At 35.5% G+C, this 14,142-nt stretch overlaps 6 protein-coding genes across 7 annotated transcripts in view; 3 read left to right on the top strand and 3 right to left on the bottom strand.

Moving 5' to 3' along the window:
- The window catches only part of LOC104762101 (40S ribosomal protein S15a-1), a 1,589-nt gene extending 543 nt beyond the window's left edge, over positions 1-1,046 (top strand). The window contains exons 2-4 of the mRNA XM_010485329.2: positions 92-244; positions 344-504; positions 670-1,046. Of these exons, the coding sequence (XP_010483631.1) occupies positions 112-244; positions 344-504; positions 670-768 (393 nt within the window). The 5' untranslated portion in view covers positions 92-111 and the 3' untranslated portion in view covers positions 769-1,046. The remainder of the gene's footprint in view (positions 1-91; positions 245-343; positions 505-669) is intronic.
- LOC104762100 (gibberellin-regulated protein 10-like) lies at positions 1,255-1,915 on the bottom strand. Its single transcript, XM_019239972.1, has 2 exons — positions 1,682-1,915; positions 1,255-1,589 (listed from the first exon to the last, which is right to left on the bottom strand). The coding sequence occupies exons 1-2, from the start codon at positions 1,761-1,763 to the stop codon at positions 1,408-1,410; spliced, it is 264 nt and encodes an 87-aa protein (XP_019095517.1). The 5' UTR covers positions 1,764-1,915; the 3' UTR covers positions 1,255-1,407.
- Positions 3,695-5,698, top strand: LOC104762099 (ras-related protein RABE1c). Its single transcript, XM_010485328.2, has 9 exons — positions 3,695-3,861; positions 3,953-4,030; positions 4,254-4,326; positions 4,420-4,520; positions 4,744-4,809; positions 4,899-4,996; positions 5,096-5,158; positions 5,267-5,359; positions 5,470-5,698. The coding sequence occupies exons 2-9, from the start codon at positions 3,958-3,960 to the stop codon at positions 5,551-5,553; spliced, it is 651 nt and encodes a 216-aa protein (XP_010483630.1). The 5' UTR covers positions 3,695-3,861; positions 3,953-3,957; the 3' UTR covers positions 5,554-5,698.
- On the bottom strand, positions 5,847-8,069 carry LOC104762098. Of its 2 annotated transcripts, none has more exons than XM_010485327.2 (6): positions 7,907-8,069; positions 7,593-7,688; positions 6,534-7,490; positions 6,368-6,433; positions 6,082-6,280; positions 5,847-5,997 (listed from the first exon to the last, which is right to left on the bottom strand). In XM_010485327.2, exons 2-6 carry the CDS (start codon positions 7,593-7,595, stop codon positions 5,933-5,935), a joined length of 1,290 nt encoding a protein of 429 aa, XP_010483629.1. In that variant the 5' UTR covers positions 7,596-7,688; positions 7,907-8,069; the 3' UTR covers positions 5,847-5,932. The 2 variants fall into 2 exon arrangements, with proteins under 2 accessions (XP_010483629.1, XP_010483628.1); XM_010485326.2 differs by having other exon boundaries at positions 7,593-7,666; positions 7,907-8,067.
- Positions 9,025-9,855, bottom strand: LOC104762097 (zinc finger protein ZAT12-like). The gene has a single exon (XM_010485325.2). It carries the CDS (start codon positions 9,749-9,751, stop codon positions 9,245-9,247), a length of 507 nt encoding a protein of 168 aa, XP_010483627.1. The 5' UTR covers positions 9,752-9,855; the 3' UTR covers positions 9,025-9,244.
- LOC104763586 (subtilisin-like protease SBT5.4) lies at positions 12,011-13,724 on the top strand. Its single transcript, XM_010486942.2, has 6 exons — positions 12,011-12,303; positions 12,392-12,501; positions 12,964-13,061; positions 13,154-13,318; positions 13,462-13,558; positions 13,640-13,724. Exons 1-6 carry the CDS (start codon positions 12,169-12,171, stop codon positions 13,722-13,724), a joined length of 690 nt encoding a protein of 229 aa, XP_010485244.1. The 5' UTR covers positions 12,011-12,168.

Raw genomic sequence — 14,142 nt, 5'->3', positions numbered from 1 at the left:
GTTTTTTTTTTTTTTTTTTTTGGAATTCGTTACTTATATATGGAGGTTTCGAATAAGCTCAGATTTGTGTTGTTTTTGGTTTGGGTTACAGGTTTTTAAAATTTTTGAAGAATGGTGAGGATCAGTGTGCTTAACGATGCTCTTAAGAGTATGTACAATGCTGAGAAGAGAGGGAAGAGGCAAGTCATGATCAGGCCTTCTTCTAAAGTCATCATCAAGTTCCTTATCGTCATGCAAAAGCACGGTATGCTGATGATCATTCATTGTTTAAGCTCATTACATTTTCCTCTGTTACTGTTCTTGCTCAACTGTAACATTTTAAAAAAAATATATGGAAATGCAGGTTACATTGGTGAGTTTGAGTACGTTGATGACCACAGGTCTGGCAAGATTGTTGTGGAGCTTAATGGAAGACTAAACAAATGTGGAGTCATCAGTCCTCGTTTTGATGTTGGAGTTAAGGAGATTGAAGGTTGGACTGCTCGTCTTCTTCCTTCCAGACAGGTCTGTCTTTTTAGTCATTGTTCTCTTTAAAATGCTAATTCTTGTATCTGTTACAAAACTTGAATAACTGTTGAGTATTTTCTGATAAGATAGGTTCTGTTTGGGTTAAATGTATTATGTAGAGAAATCTTTAGTGATCTTACATTGGATTCTTGAAATGTGCAGTTTGGCTACATCGTTCTTACTACCTCTGCGGGTATTATGGACCATGAAGAAGCCAGGAGAAAGAATGTTGGTGGAAAGGTTCTTGGATTCTTTTACTGAACCAAAAAGCTTGAAGAAGAGAATCTTACTGTCGTCTGTGATGATACTTTGCGCTTCTCCTTTTGGTGAGAAGAGGAATTCGATTGAGCTCAAAGTTTAAGGGGTAGTAGAGTTTTTGATGTGTTTGTGTTTCTTTAGATAATATGCCATTTTGTTCGTTTTGGGATTTGCGCAAAAGTTGTTGAAGACTTATGAATAGACAGTTTTTTCAATTTCTGTTTCCAAAAAAAAAAACCATGCTTTTCTTGAGCCAATACTATCAATCGAGACGTTCGTGACTTTTTTATTCATTTGGTATACGAACGTTTTGATCGAGAACATCATCCTGTTTCGATGGTTCACGTTCTATACATAATCATCGGTTTAGAACAAATATTGTAATTTTAATAAAATTTTGATAGTGAATTGGAGTAGAAAATTTAAGTAAATCAACATATTATGCATAGTTCATACATGGAGCCATTGATATACGTAAAACTTTAAACATAAAAATTGAAAATATATTATTTCATTTTATTGGCAAGATCTCTCATACTTATCATACATGAAGGAGTATTTCAAGCTTATTATATATGCATCAACCACAATCTTAATATTTTCTGTATGTAAAATGTAAAGATAATCATCTTCTGAACATGTTCAAGGACATTTGGGTGTGCCTTTGGAGCTCTTCATATCGCGGTAACAAGGACATTCATCTTTGTGTCCATAAGTGCCCGAAGGTACACATTGACACTTCTCGCAGCATATATTGCAATACTTGAGGCACCGATCTTGTCTCCCTGCCTTTGAACATCTCACATTGCATTTTCCTCCACATGCTGCTCATTTTATTCACCACAAATTAAGAAAGCTTAATACAAAATATGTATATATATTTGAAATATAAATGAATTGTGTATACTATACTTACATGAATCGGCGGTAATGAGCATTAACAAAGAAGATGTGACGAGCAAAGAGATGATAAAAAATTGTACAACCGGGAACTTCATCTTAGTTCTTGCTGAGATTTGATTTGATTTTTTTTTTAATATAAAATCTGTTTGGAGAAAGTTTGTTACTTAGGGAAGATGAAGAAAAAAAACTTGAAGTTTCCACACAATGCAAAAGAAGTGATGATGGTTTGAGAGGAAAATGAGGCTACAGAGTTATTTATAGGTAAAAAAACTTTGGAGTAGGTGAAAGTGAAACGTTACTTATGTAATGTCTTCTTCTTATTTTTTTTTATTTGTATTTTTCATTTTTAGAAAAAAAAAATCTACAAAGTATATTTATTACTTAATCTTTTATAGAGTTCTATTTTTTCTCTAGATTTGTAAATTTTATGAGGCAAATTTGGTAAATTTTTGTAGATGTGTAGATATGTAAATCAATATTGGTAAATTTGTGTATTAAACAATTAATTTACAGTATATTTTTTTAGGGGATTAATGCCTAATGTTTTGTACACCGTTCATTAAAGAAATGGAAAGAAACAATGGTAGCTTCTATCAAATCCTGTTTCTGTATCATAACTTACTAATAGAAATGTTACAAAGATAGTAAATTTGCTTTGAAGAATCTATTAACTCTGATGGTTGCGTGCCGTTGTACAATTGTATTCCATATTATTGTGGTTGTTATTAAATTGTATTTGTACATTTATATAAGAAAGTTGATAAAACAAAAGCGATATGTATATACGCATACACATGAAATGATTACTGTTTTTTTTTTCTTAGTGGGAAATACAAAGGCACAATGTCGTTCACGTTGAGCGACCATCGCGTTAAAGCTATAATAAGAGTGACACACGTAACAAGAATCTAAAGATATGGGAACTTCTACATCTTTCTCCTCTTCCCTACTTTTCTATATTACTCTAATATACTACAATCCATCAAAAATGTTGGAAAAGAAAAAGTCCATAATTAAGAAAGTATTAGTTGTTTAAAGCTATTGCCTATGCATTTATGTTAATTTGAAAGTTTAGGATGTCAATCAAAGTCAAAAAATGATGGACCACCGACTTATTATTCACGATTAAAATGTTAATGAAGGTGTGTTTTTGTCACGATTTAGCTAAAAGTTAAGGGTCATTAGAGGAATCTTGTGACAAATGGGATGGATTCAACTTTCATATTTTGTTTGGTAAAACGGGTCTCCCGGACTTAAAGTCCTTTTAGCAATTAGTATTTTGTCTGCATGCTTACATATTCATATGGAAAGTTAAAATTCTTACTGAAATATATCCCCTTTTCTCTAAACCTCCATTCTATTTAAGTGTCGGGACTCTCCAATTTGTTGATATATATATATATATATATATATATATTAATATATAGTATAAAGTTAACTTACTGAAATATTTGTGAAATTTTTAAAAGTAGATTTGGAAAGGCATATCATTATATCAATATGGTATAAAGTGTATACTTTACAGTACATTGGTGATGACTGATGATATCAAAAGAAATGTTTATATATACAAGTTATATCAAACAAAGGATGTCAACAAAATATTCTTATCACTCCATCTTCTTATTTTCCTTTATCCAAATGATTCTCTTTGATCAGTGAAATAGATGTGCATGCCCACAGGCCACATATATATAACTTTAAATCTTTAGAGAGAATCGGAAAAACAAAATGTCAACTTTAAATTTGGTTGGCAACGAGTACCTTACAAGCATACCTATAAACCCTCTACCTTTCCATGCTTTGTGACTTTTCTAGTTTTTATGATTTATGTATGCGTGATGCGTGATCGATCCCTTCGTCAAAGTTTATGGATTTGTCACTGTTCAACTCCACGTGTCTATTCCTGGTTAGTCCATCAGGAAAGGCCCACAAAGAAAGGATTCATTAATGGGCTTGATTATTTTTGGGCCCTGTCGGGACTATGATCGCTCTCTCCTTTTCAAGTGGCTAACTTACGCCGGAGGTAATAATATCGTGCACGCGAAGAAGAAGCAAAAGCAGAGTAAACTTGAGTTAAATCAGGAGAGGCGTATTTTAGCCGTCCGCCATTTCCATCGCTCTCTCTGCTTCATTTTCACTATAACCACGCTCTCTTCTCTTCTCTTCTCTTCTCTGCATCATTTTGATCTGGTACGCATTGATTCTTCAGACTTTAGATCTCCTTCGTCGTCTTTGGTTTTTGATTTGATCTCTGTTTTTGTTTTTGTTTGTTCCAATTTAGATTCGATGGCTGCTCCACCTGCTAGGGCTAGAGCCGATTACGATTACCTCATTAAGCTTCTTCTCATTGGTGACAGCGGTACGTCGTCTTCCCTCTCTTCGGGATCCAATCGATATCATCGATAAATTTTGAATTCACTGAATCTATTTATCTATTCGTTCACAAAACCGATCTAGTCATTGCGTCGTTTGCCGAAACGTTGAAAAATTCGAATCCATGCTCGTCAGAATCATATACGAGTTTATGAAACTTATAAAAAGGTGTGTGTTTTAGATCTCTGTAACTTTGGGATTGGTTTCAGGTGTTGGTAAAAGTTGTTTGCTTTTAAGGTTCTCTGATGGCTCTTTCACCACTAGCTTCATCACCACTATTGGGTTTGTGTTCCTATAACCATGTAAAAGAGATTTAAGAGACTGTGATCTCTGTTTGTGTTTCTCTCTCTGAGTCTGTTTTCTGTTTGATGGCAGCATTGATTTTAAGATAAGAACTATTGAGCTTGATGGCAAACGTATCAAGCTCCAGATTTGGGACACTGCTGGTCAAGAACGTTTTCGAACCATCACCACTGGTCAGTCAGACCCTCTTTTCATATGATAGTGTGCACTTAACGTACATAGTCCCACTGGAAATTGATTTAGGGAGGATTAGTAACAGTCACAATTTGATGCTATGTATGGCTAATGCTTTTGTACAGTTGATTTGTTGGGGATATATAGTTGTTTTAAATTGATTGCAACACTAGTTTGAAGAAACTAATGTTTAGTTCCTGTTTTCCTTTGGCATTGTTGCAGCTTATTACCGCGGAGCAATGGGCATTTTACTGGTGTATGATGTCACAGACGAGTCATCCTTCAACAGTAAATTTTCTTCTATCTACACACTGACTACATCTTTGGTCTTACATTATTTGTTTTGTTCTAGACCTGTTCTCTTGACCTTATTGCAGACATCAGAAACTGGATTCGCAATATCGAACAACATGCTTCGGATAATGTCAACAAAATCTTGATAGGAAACAAAGCTGACATGGACGAGAGCAAGAGGGTACATTACGAGCTAGTTCATTCACACTGAAATTATCCAACGTCCTGATTCACGTGATATCCAACTAATGGCGTTTTTGGTCCCTGACACATTTTTCAGGCTGTGCCAACATCAAAGGGTCAAGCACTTGCTGACGAATATGGAATCAAGTTCTTCGAAACCGTAAGCCAAACATTATCTCTAAATGTTTAATTTCATGATAACAGTTTAGACTACATTGGTCGTATTTGTTTGCTTACATAGCTAATATAAGTAAACTCCACATCTCAGAGTGCCAAAACAAATCTTAATGTGGAAGAAGTTTTTTTCTCGATTGCAAAGGACATAAAGCAGAGGCTCGCTGATACTGACTCAAAAGCAGAGGTTAATAATTACTTGTTAAATTTTCCTTAAGCTTTTCTTTCACTTCACATTTCTTGGTCCAAAGAACTGAAAAGAAACCCTTTTTGTCACAAATTTATCATTCATTTCAGCCTGCAACGATCAAGATAAGCCAAACGGACCAGGCGGCTGGAGCCGGACAGGCGACACAGAAGTCTGCATGCTGTGGAACTTAAAAAGTCTCAATAGCTCTAAAATTGAAGTGAAGTAAAAGAACATATTTTATCTTGTGCCGCTTTTGTAATTCTTTCCTTTTGCTGATTTGTTCTTAATTGACCTTTTTTTAGTTTGTTCATGAGGGGTAATAGAATCTTCAAGTAATCGTTCGTTCTTAGACATATCGGATCATCTCTTTCTGAAACTGACACTGTGGCTGAATTATTTAACTATACCTTATAACTCTCCAAATATCTTCTTAACTTTTGCTTTCTCTCTTACATCATCACTTTCTTAAAGCTTTTTTACATAATGATGCAAAAAAACGAATAGTTTACTAAAAATAAGATTCAGCAAAATGTGTGTACAATCTTACAACTTCCCAATAATACTTTACATTCAAAAGGAACGCTCTTCTTTGCCATAGATCCGCTGAAGCTCCCTAGTCGCCGCTTGGAATGATTCTGAACCAAATAGAAAACATGACATTAGAGGAAACTTAAATGTAAGTAAATACATATCCACGAAGAAGAAAAAGAGGGTTGAACCTTTCCAGATGCGAAAAGCTTTCTGGTTAATAGGAGAACCAAATACAGTCTGAATGACATCAAACAGCATACTCTCTGGAGCGTTCCTCAGTTCCTGAACTATCTGATAAATCGTCTTCCCGTTTTCAAAGTAAATATGATTGTTTGGATGCTTTGTTTTACATCCAGCGTGTCTCTCAAATGCATACGCGTTAAGCACCTTGAATGATTAGAGTCAAAGCAAAAAGATCATTCGGTGAGTGTTCCAGCAACATAAAGAAAAAAAAAAATTATGTTGTAGAGTTACCTTTGTGAAATCGCAAGTTTGACATCCGCAGAGATAACCCGATCCTTTGATGACTCCTCGAAGCTCCTGATATTAAGATTGTTTCGATGCAATTACAAACTCAAAGGCTTCAGGAGAATGGTTAGCTTAAATAAGAACAGCTGAGCTAAGAAATTTTAAGTTTTACCTCTCGCGAGAGAGAAATATACTTGACAGGAACACCATCGAGCATACCAGTTGATATTAAGCTTCTGACATTTGAAGGAAAGCTTGTGGAAGCTTCCTTCTTTGACGTCTTGGCCTCTGCTTTGTTCTTTGGAAGAGTTTCCAAACTCGGTTTAGCCACTTGTTGTTGTTCACTTACAACTCCACTGCTGGTCTGTGAACTCCCAGTTTCTTGTCCATAAACCATAGCAGATGTTCCAATAGGATCCTGAACATAAGACTGATAGTTTTCAACCCCATTGGAGTTAGTTCCAACACCGTGTTCATCATCATTAATTTCACCAAATGTGATACCATGAGAGTCCTCATTGCCATAAGGATGACCCGCCATTGCAAAATTTATAAAGCTACTCTCGTTTTCCCGGCTACAAGGTTCAACAGAAGACGACTCAACTTTCCTTTGACTATGACCATCTAAAGTAACATGTGTACTCATCGTTTCCTTAACCCGACTAACCGGAAGTTTTCTAGTTCCATCACCACCGAAACAACTCCCAGTAACAGCAACCTCCACGCCATTAGATATAGACAATTCAACAGATCTATTTTCCATAAAACTATCAGCTATACTCTTATTTTGGTGGTGGCTACTACAACCTTCTGTTCTATCTCTATCACCAAACAAAAGAGGTCTTGGTGGCATTTCAGCTCCTAGAAGCCGATCCATGAACTGGTTAGAGACGGATTGAAAAACCGATGAGCTTTCCCACAAAGGAAGACCTAAGTTTGATTTCCCTAATCCTGGATCTTGCACAACAGCTTGTTTCTTGTTTGGGAACATCTCTGAGCGAGAAGAAGAATCAACAAACCAAGGATGAGGACGCTTTGAATCATCTCTTGTAGAATGATCATACACTGAATCTTCCTCACTTGTATGCTCATTGTTCTTTAAAACCCAGAAACCTTTGCTTTCATATGACTGGATACGATACAATTTAGACCAAATCAAAGTGAATGCAATCCATAAACCCATTAAAAAAATAAACTTTATGCAACATAAACCCTAAATTCAGAGGCGTACCATTTTCTTGTCCTTTCAGATTCGATTTAATCTCTCTCACGTCGTCCAATAGCAAGTGTGAGCTTCCCCAGAAACTTCAATTTCGAAAAATCAAACCTTTAAAACGAATTCGTAGTAGATAAAAATCTGTTTTTTTAATTTGGTTGCGACCCAAAGATCAATCTTTTAAGAAATTGAAACCTAATCGCTCAGTAAAGAGTGTTGAGAATTCTCAAAGTCGATAAATTTTTGAACGAATACGAGTGAGTGCCGTAAGGAGTGATGAGGTTTTGAATGGCTAGAAAAATTAATTGGAGAAATTGAAAGATTGGTACCTTTTATTGATCGCCGGTAAAACTAGATCGCCGCCAGAGAGTAATTTCGCCGGCGAATAAAGTAACGGAGAGCGATGTGATGATACGGTGCGCGAGAAGCACCAGAATTTTGCTTCAGCTATGCTTTGGGTTTTTGGTTAAAGGCATAAAAGCAATTAAGCAAAAATCGCATGATCTGATGTTACGGGTACCACGAAGCTTATCTTACGCGTATTGAGTGATGTCTAATCGTGACCGTTCATCTCCCATAATAGAGAGAGTTGTGGACACCAACTTCTTTTTTATAATTTTCTATTAATTATCTACCATGAAACCAACAACAATAACAATACTATTAGAAACAGAACATTATAAAAATTATATCTTCAATATTATTACTGATACTTTGAAATTTTTTAATTTTTAGTTATTTTGACTATTTAAGAAGATCCACTTTATTTTATGCAATCAACAATAAAACTAGTTGAAGCTTCCATATTAGGTGAGGTAGTGTTTTGAGTATGAAAGATGAGTTTGAAGCTGATCCTACTATCATAAACTAAAGACAACGCGTGGGCTAATGCTTTACTTAGATGGTAGAGGAGATAGTTAACAATAAAGTGGTTAGTCTCATTCAAAACACTACCTCAGCTATTGACACAGCTATTGACAAAATTGTCATGTTTGGCTCTAGGACTCCTGCCTTCTTCTTCTTTACTGGAGCATTTTGCTTCTTCCATGCGTAGGATGATCAACGTTGCTTTGACACAAGCAATAGTAAAAGAGTGAGAGATACAGATATATGGTGGTGTTGTTAGATCACGTTAGTTATTCGACCGATCACGTTGAATATCTTTGTCTGATTTGTACAGAAAAGGTTGCTAATGGTAGGATCACACATAACACTCTCAAAACATCCAGTTCTGATGCTTCAAATTTGATTTTTCACTATGTCAGTCGTATACTTTCCGAGTCGGTTTTGTATAAAATGTAGATAAAGTATCTATATCCCGGGTTGTTGTTATTCGTGATGAGAAGGGTAACAACATAATAATTGATACTTAATCCCAAAAAGAAAAAAGAATAGTATAGGATATTTTCACGTCGGCCAAAATTAAAAGAGAGAGATCAAAGAGATATTACTCACCAAAATGGGAAATGCTAAGTAAGTAAGATATACAAATCTCCAATGCTATAATAAGAACAATATATTTTTACAGAACAAAAACATATATTACATCCCTATGAAAAGTTTCCTAAATCTGCAGATGTATGTATAATCTAAAATATTAAGAAAAATTCAAAGAATGATATAGAAACAATAATATTTTCAGAAAATTATGAGAAAAAAAAAATCAATCAATAAACTGTTCTTCCAAGCTCCAGCTTGAGATTCAAATTCTCCACCATCCCTAAACTGAGATCCAAACAAGCCACTCTCTTCCCACTGCTAGATTTCTTCAACGTCGTAACCGTCGGCTCCGGCAATAAAGCGCGTGTAACCAACGCGCCGGCAGCGCCACTCTCGTTCCTATGTCTCCTCATGTGCCCTCCCAAAGCTTGCCCCATCGGAAACTCAACTCCACATATGGGACAAGGATGAGATGTGGTTTTAACCTTCTTAACCAAACCAGACGACGACAAGGTCTCGTTGTTGTTGTTGTTGTTAGGCTTCTTATGACTCGCACGGTGACCTCCCAAGGCTTGAAACGAATGAAACTCCTTCAAACACGTTTTACATGTGAAAACGCGTTTTAGATGTCCACCACCGTCAACGTTTTCTTGTCCAACTCTTGACAATAGCATCAAACAATTAGCCGCCGTGACATCCACCGTCGACTTAATCTCTTCCGATCTCGCAATCATTTTCTCTTATTCTGATGATGTTTTGATAAGATGAAATAATAATATCTTGCAAGTTATGTGTGTTTTGAGTTTTTTTGTGTGTGTGATAGTAGTTGTGTTTGTGTTGTTGTGTTTGGGAAGTATTTATAGATACCGAGTTTGTGGACTGAAGACGTGTGAAGGATGACGAAAATAGCCTTGTGACTTGGTGGGTAAGGAAGTGGCAAGCGAAGAGTGTGGTATTAACGCAATTGCGTGGAAAGATAAGGGGTAATCAAGGAAGATGCGTGTTATGTGGTCACGATTTACGACACCGCGTAGTTTTTGAGACTAAACTACAAAAAAAAAAGAAACGAAAGAGTCGTTTCGGTTGGTTGAGAATCTTCCTCGTGTTTTCTCGAAAACACTTTTATTTTGTAATTTATAATATAGATATATTTTTATTTTGGGATTACACTTACACATCAGAAAATAAAAAAAAAACTAAACTCTTTTGAGTTGACGTCAACAAATAAACTCTCTCAAGTTTGATACTTTGATGAGTTGATTTTATTCACACCGCGGGGCGCGTGAATTTACTCAGCCGTCTTCTAGATAATATTATTATTATACGGAATAAATTTAAGATGATCAACGGTTTCTAGATACATACGAATTATCTGATTCTGTTTTACTTTTAGAACTTCAGAATTAAAATATGCTTCTTGAAGTTATTTGAATGATTTGATATAAGCTAACTTTTACTAATTTCGTGATTTTAATCCATTTGTATTTATATATATGAATACTGTCTATTTGAACAAGGTTAGTGTGGTTTCACTTTTATGAGTTTCAAACATATATATTAAAAAAATAAACATATGGTTTGGTTTTGGTTATGGTATGTCGGTTCGTTTAATTTCTTCTTTTTGGTCCATAAGAACTTCTATTTTTAATTCATTTTTAGTATTTTAATTTTTGGTCAGAAATGTATTCTAGAAAGTGAACTACCTACTCTGTTTGTGTGTTTTGTTAGAAATAGAGATACTTTAGTAGTAGTTCTTTTAAGAATGTTCTGTCAAAAACTGTCGTCAGCGATGAGCCATCTAGCACAACCCCAGCGAAGGCATGACAACACCAAATACGTGAAACCTACGCATTTGAAAAGAATCGCGTGGTTCAATTCAAATTAACAAGAAGATATGTACGGAAGCTTGATGGAAACGTGGGAAGCAAGTAGAAGCGATATTAATAAAACATAAAAAGAGATAGTGACTCGTGGCACTTTTTAGTGCCTTTTCCACGCGGAAGCAATCTTCGTTTTAGTATAAAACTCTCTTCTAGTAGTTATATAATATACCTTAAGATTCTTGTTTTCACACTCTTTCAACTACTCAATTTGTAAATTTCATAAACTTTCATTAGATAATTCAAGTCAATAATTGTCTACATAATTGGACAAGTATATGTATATGATTGATTGTTCGGTTTTTATAGGATTACCAACCAAAGTATGAAATGGATAGCCATAGGATCGACTTGTGTTTTGTTTTTTTTTTATTTGACTCTCTCTATCAGTTTCCATTTTTCCTTGTACGCCAAAGAAAAATATATTTATTTGTACATACTTCTAGAGTACTTACTGTATATACAACCAAGCAAAACAATTTTTTGTCCTGTTTTCTTATTTTATTACTTGACATATTTACAAAAAAAAAAAAAAAATAGCATCAGAGACTGAGATGAACCAAATTGCACTTCCCTTGGGGACAATTAGCTAGAATCGTCTTTTATATTAGATGAGATTTCCACGGCGAGAATTAATGCAGAAATATATTATGAAACTCAAAAAAAAGCTGAAGAATTTGATTAAAATGACTAAACCAGTCATCTACCAATACATTTGATTCTCGGGATTTAATAGTAATGAAAATTTGACATGAGGCTTGTAGTGAGGTCTGAGGTGTGGTTACCCACCTCTGGCTGTCTAGCTAATCACATGTAAATAGCCTAATAGGTTCAATCAACCTCTCTTTCAAAGGGTTAAAAATGTAGGAAAAAAGTTACATCTTAATTATGTTGTTTATACTAATTAAGTTTGAATAATCAAATTCTATCCGTTACGAATTTTTTGTTTCTAATAAAGTATTAAAACATAAACTGAGACACAGTAAATTCCTTTAATTTTTTTAATGAATGTACGTTATACTGTATAAATAAAATTGATTTGTTTACAAAGAATGAAGAAAAAATCTTAGGGAAAGTAATTCCAAAAAATAGGGAGATAAAAATGCACGAAGATCCTCTTATCCTTTTTTTCTTTCTTAGTTAGATAATGACAGTGGAATGGAAGAGATAACAGAGTTATGCTGAAATAACTCAACCAACTTTAATAGTAATTAAGTTGAGATAATTCGTGATTCGATCCATTTGCCAAATATAGCGAGGGAGAGAGATTTATGGAGAAGTATTTGTACATGAGAATGATGAGAAGATATGTGAGTACTCAATACTCTCACACAATGAGCTTCCAAAGTTTATCTCTTCTTCTCTTCGTCACTCTCCTTGCCTCTCCTGCATTTGCTCTTAAAAAGGTCCTCTCTCTTTCTTTCTATGTAACTCTATATATTTGCTATCACGATCGTTATGCACTTGTTTAATTCACATATTCTAATTGAACAGTCGTACATAGTGTACTTGGGATCTCACGCCTATCCTACTCAACTCTCTTCAGTCCATCTTGATGGTGTTGCTCACTCACATCGCACTTTTCTCGCATCTTTCGTGGGAAGGTATCATCACCCCGATGTATCTCTCTTTTAATGAAAAATACTAGCTAAATCAATGTTTTAAATTATATTGGATCAAAAAGCTAACGGGGAAGTATTTCGGCTCACCGGATCATCTGATATGGTTTTAGGTTAATGACACTTAATTTTTGTTTATGTATCTTTGTTAAAGATAAAAATCAAATTGTGTTTAGTAACCATGTCTTGAAACCAAACTGGAATATAGAGGCACAAAATCAACTAGACGTACGTATAAAGAGAGGAATACATGAAAATAAGGGATTTTTGGGGTACGTACATTGGTTTTCCTCAGGGTTTTAGGCGAGGCAAGTCTATATATGTCTAAAGGTATAATTGTACTCGTTTACTGCATGAATTACGAATTTACTAGCCTAACCGGCCTGTTTAGTCTGAGATTTTTAGTAGTGTACATTACAATAAATAACTATCTTCTCTCTATTGCAGCCATCAAAATGCACAAGAAGCAATCTTTTACTCATACAAGAGACATATCAATGGCTTCGCCGCAGTTCTTGACGAAACTGAAGCTGCAGAAATCGCCAGTGAGATCATCAGTCCTTATATTTTTACATAGGCTTCTCAGTTCCTTTCGGTTTCATCAGCTAACGAAATTTTAAACATATTTTATATGCAGAGCACCCTGATGTAGTCTCTGTATTCTTAAACAAAGGAAGAAAACTGCATACCACTCACTCATGGAAGTTCATGCTCCTTGAGAAAAATGGTGTTGTTCACAAGTCTTCACTGTGGAATAAAGCAGGATATGGAGAGGACACAATCATCGCTAACTTGGACACAGGTACTAATTCCCAAAAAAAGTTTGAATTTATTTGTTCCGTTCCATTTCATGATGTTATGATTCATCATCATAGTTATGAATAAGGATCATATTCAAGTCATGGACCTTTCTCAGTGTTTAAATATTTCAACTTTTTGATGAAGGTGTGTGGCCTGAATCAAAAAGCTTCAGCGATGAAGGGTATGGAGCTGTTCCGGCTAGGTGGAAAGGCAAATGCCATAGGGATGTTCCTTGTAACAGGTTCAGCTCTCATCTTAACTTAATTGTTTATAGAAATATTCACGCAAAATGATATGTTATTGATCCATCACATGTAATCAGGAAGCTCATCGGGGCAAGGTACTTTAACAAAGGTTACTTAGCCTACACAGGCCTTCCCTCANAGCCACAAGCCCTACGGACTTAGACTCTGACCATCGCAGAACTCCTTACAACACCGAATCAGGGACTTCTATGTCTTGTCCTCACATCTCCGGCATTGTTGGTCTTTTGAAGACACTTCACCCTCAATGGAGTCCTGCTGCTATCCGCTCTGCTATCATGACCACTTCAAGAACTAGAGACAACAGACGAAAGCCCATGGTTGATGAATCCTTCAAGAAAGCAAATCCCTTCAGCTACGGCTCAGGCCATGTCCAACCAAATAAAGCCGCTCATCCTGGTCTTGTCTACGATCTCACCACTGGAGACTACTTGGACTTCCTCTGCGCAGTTGGATACAACAACACCGTAGTTCAACTCTTTGCCGAGGACAAACAGTACATGTGCCGCCAAGGAGCCAATCTTCTCGACTTCAACTACCCTTCGATCACTATCCTAAACCT

Source organism: Camelina sativa, chromosome 18, assembly GCF_000633955.1.
Source record: "Camelina sativa cultivar DH55 chromosome 18, Cs, whole genome shotgun sequence".
Taxonomy (NCBI): domain Eukaryota; kingdom Viridiplantae; phylum Streptophyta; class Magnoliopsida; order Brassicales; family Brassicaceae; genus Camelina; species Camelina sativa.
This window is presented reverse-complemented; position numbering and strand designations above follow the sequence as displayed.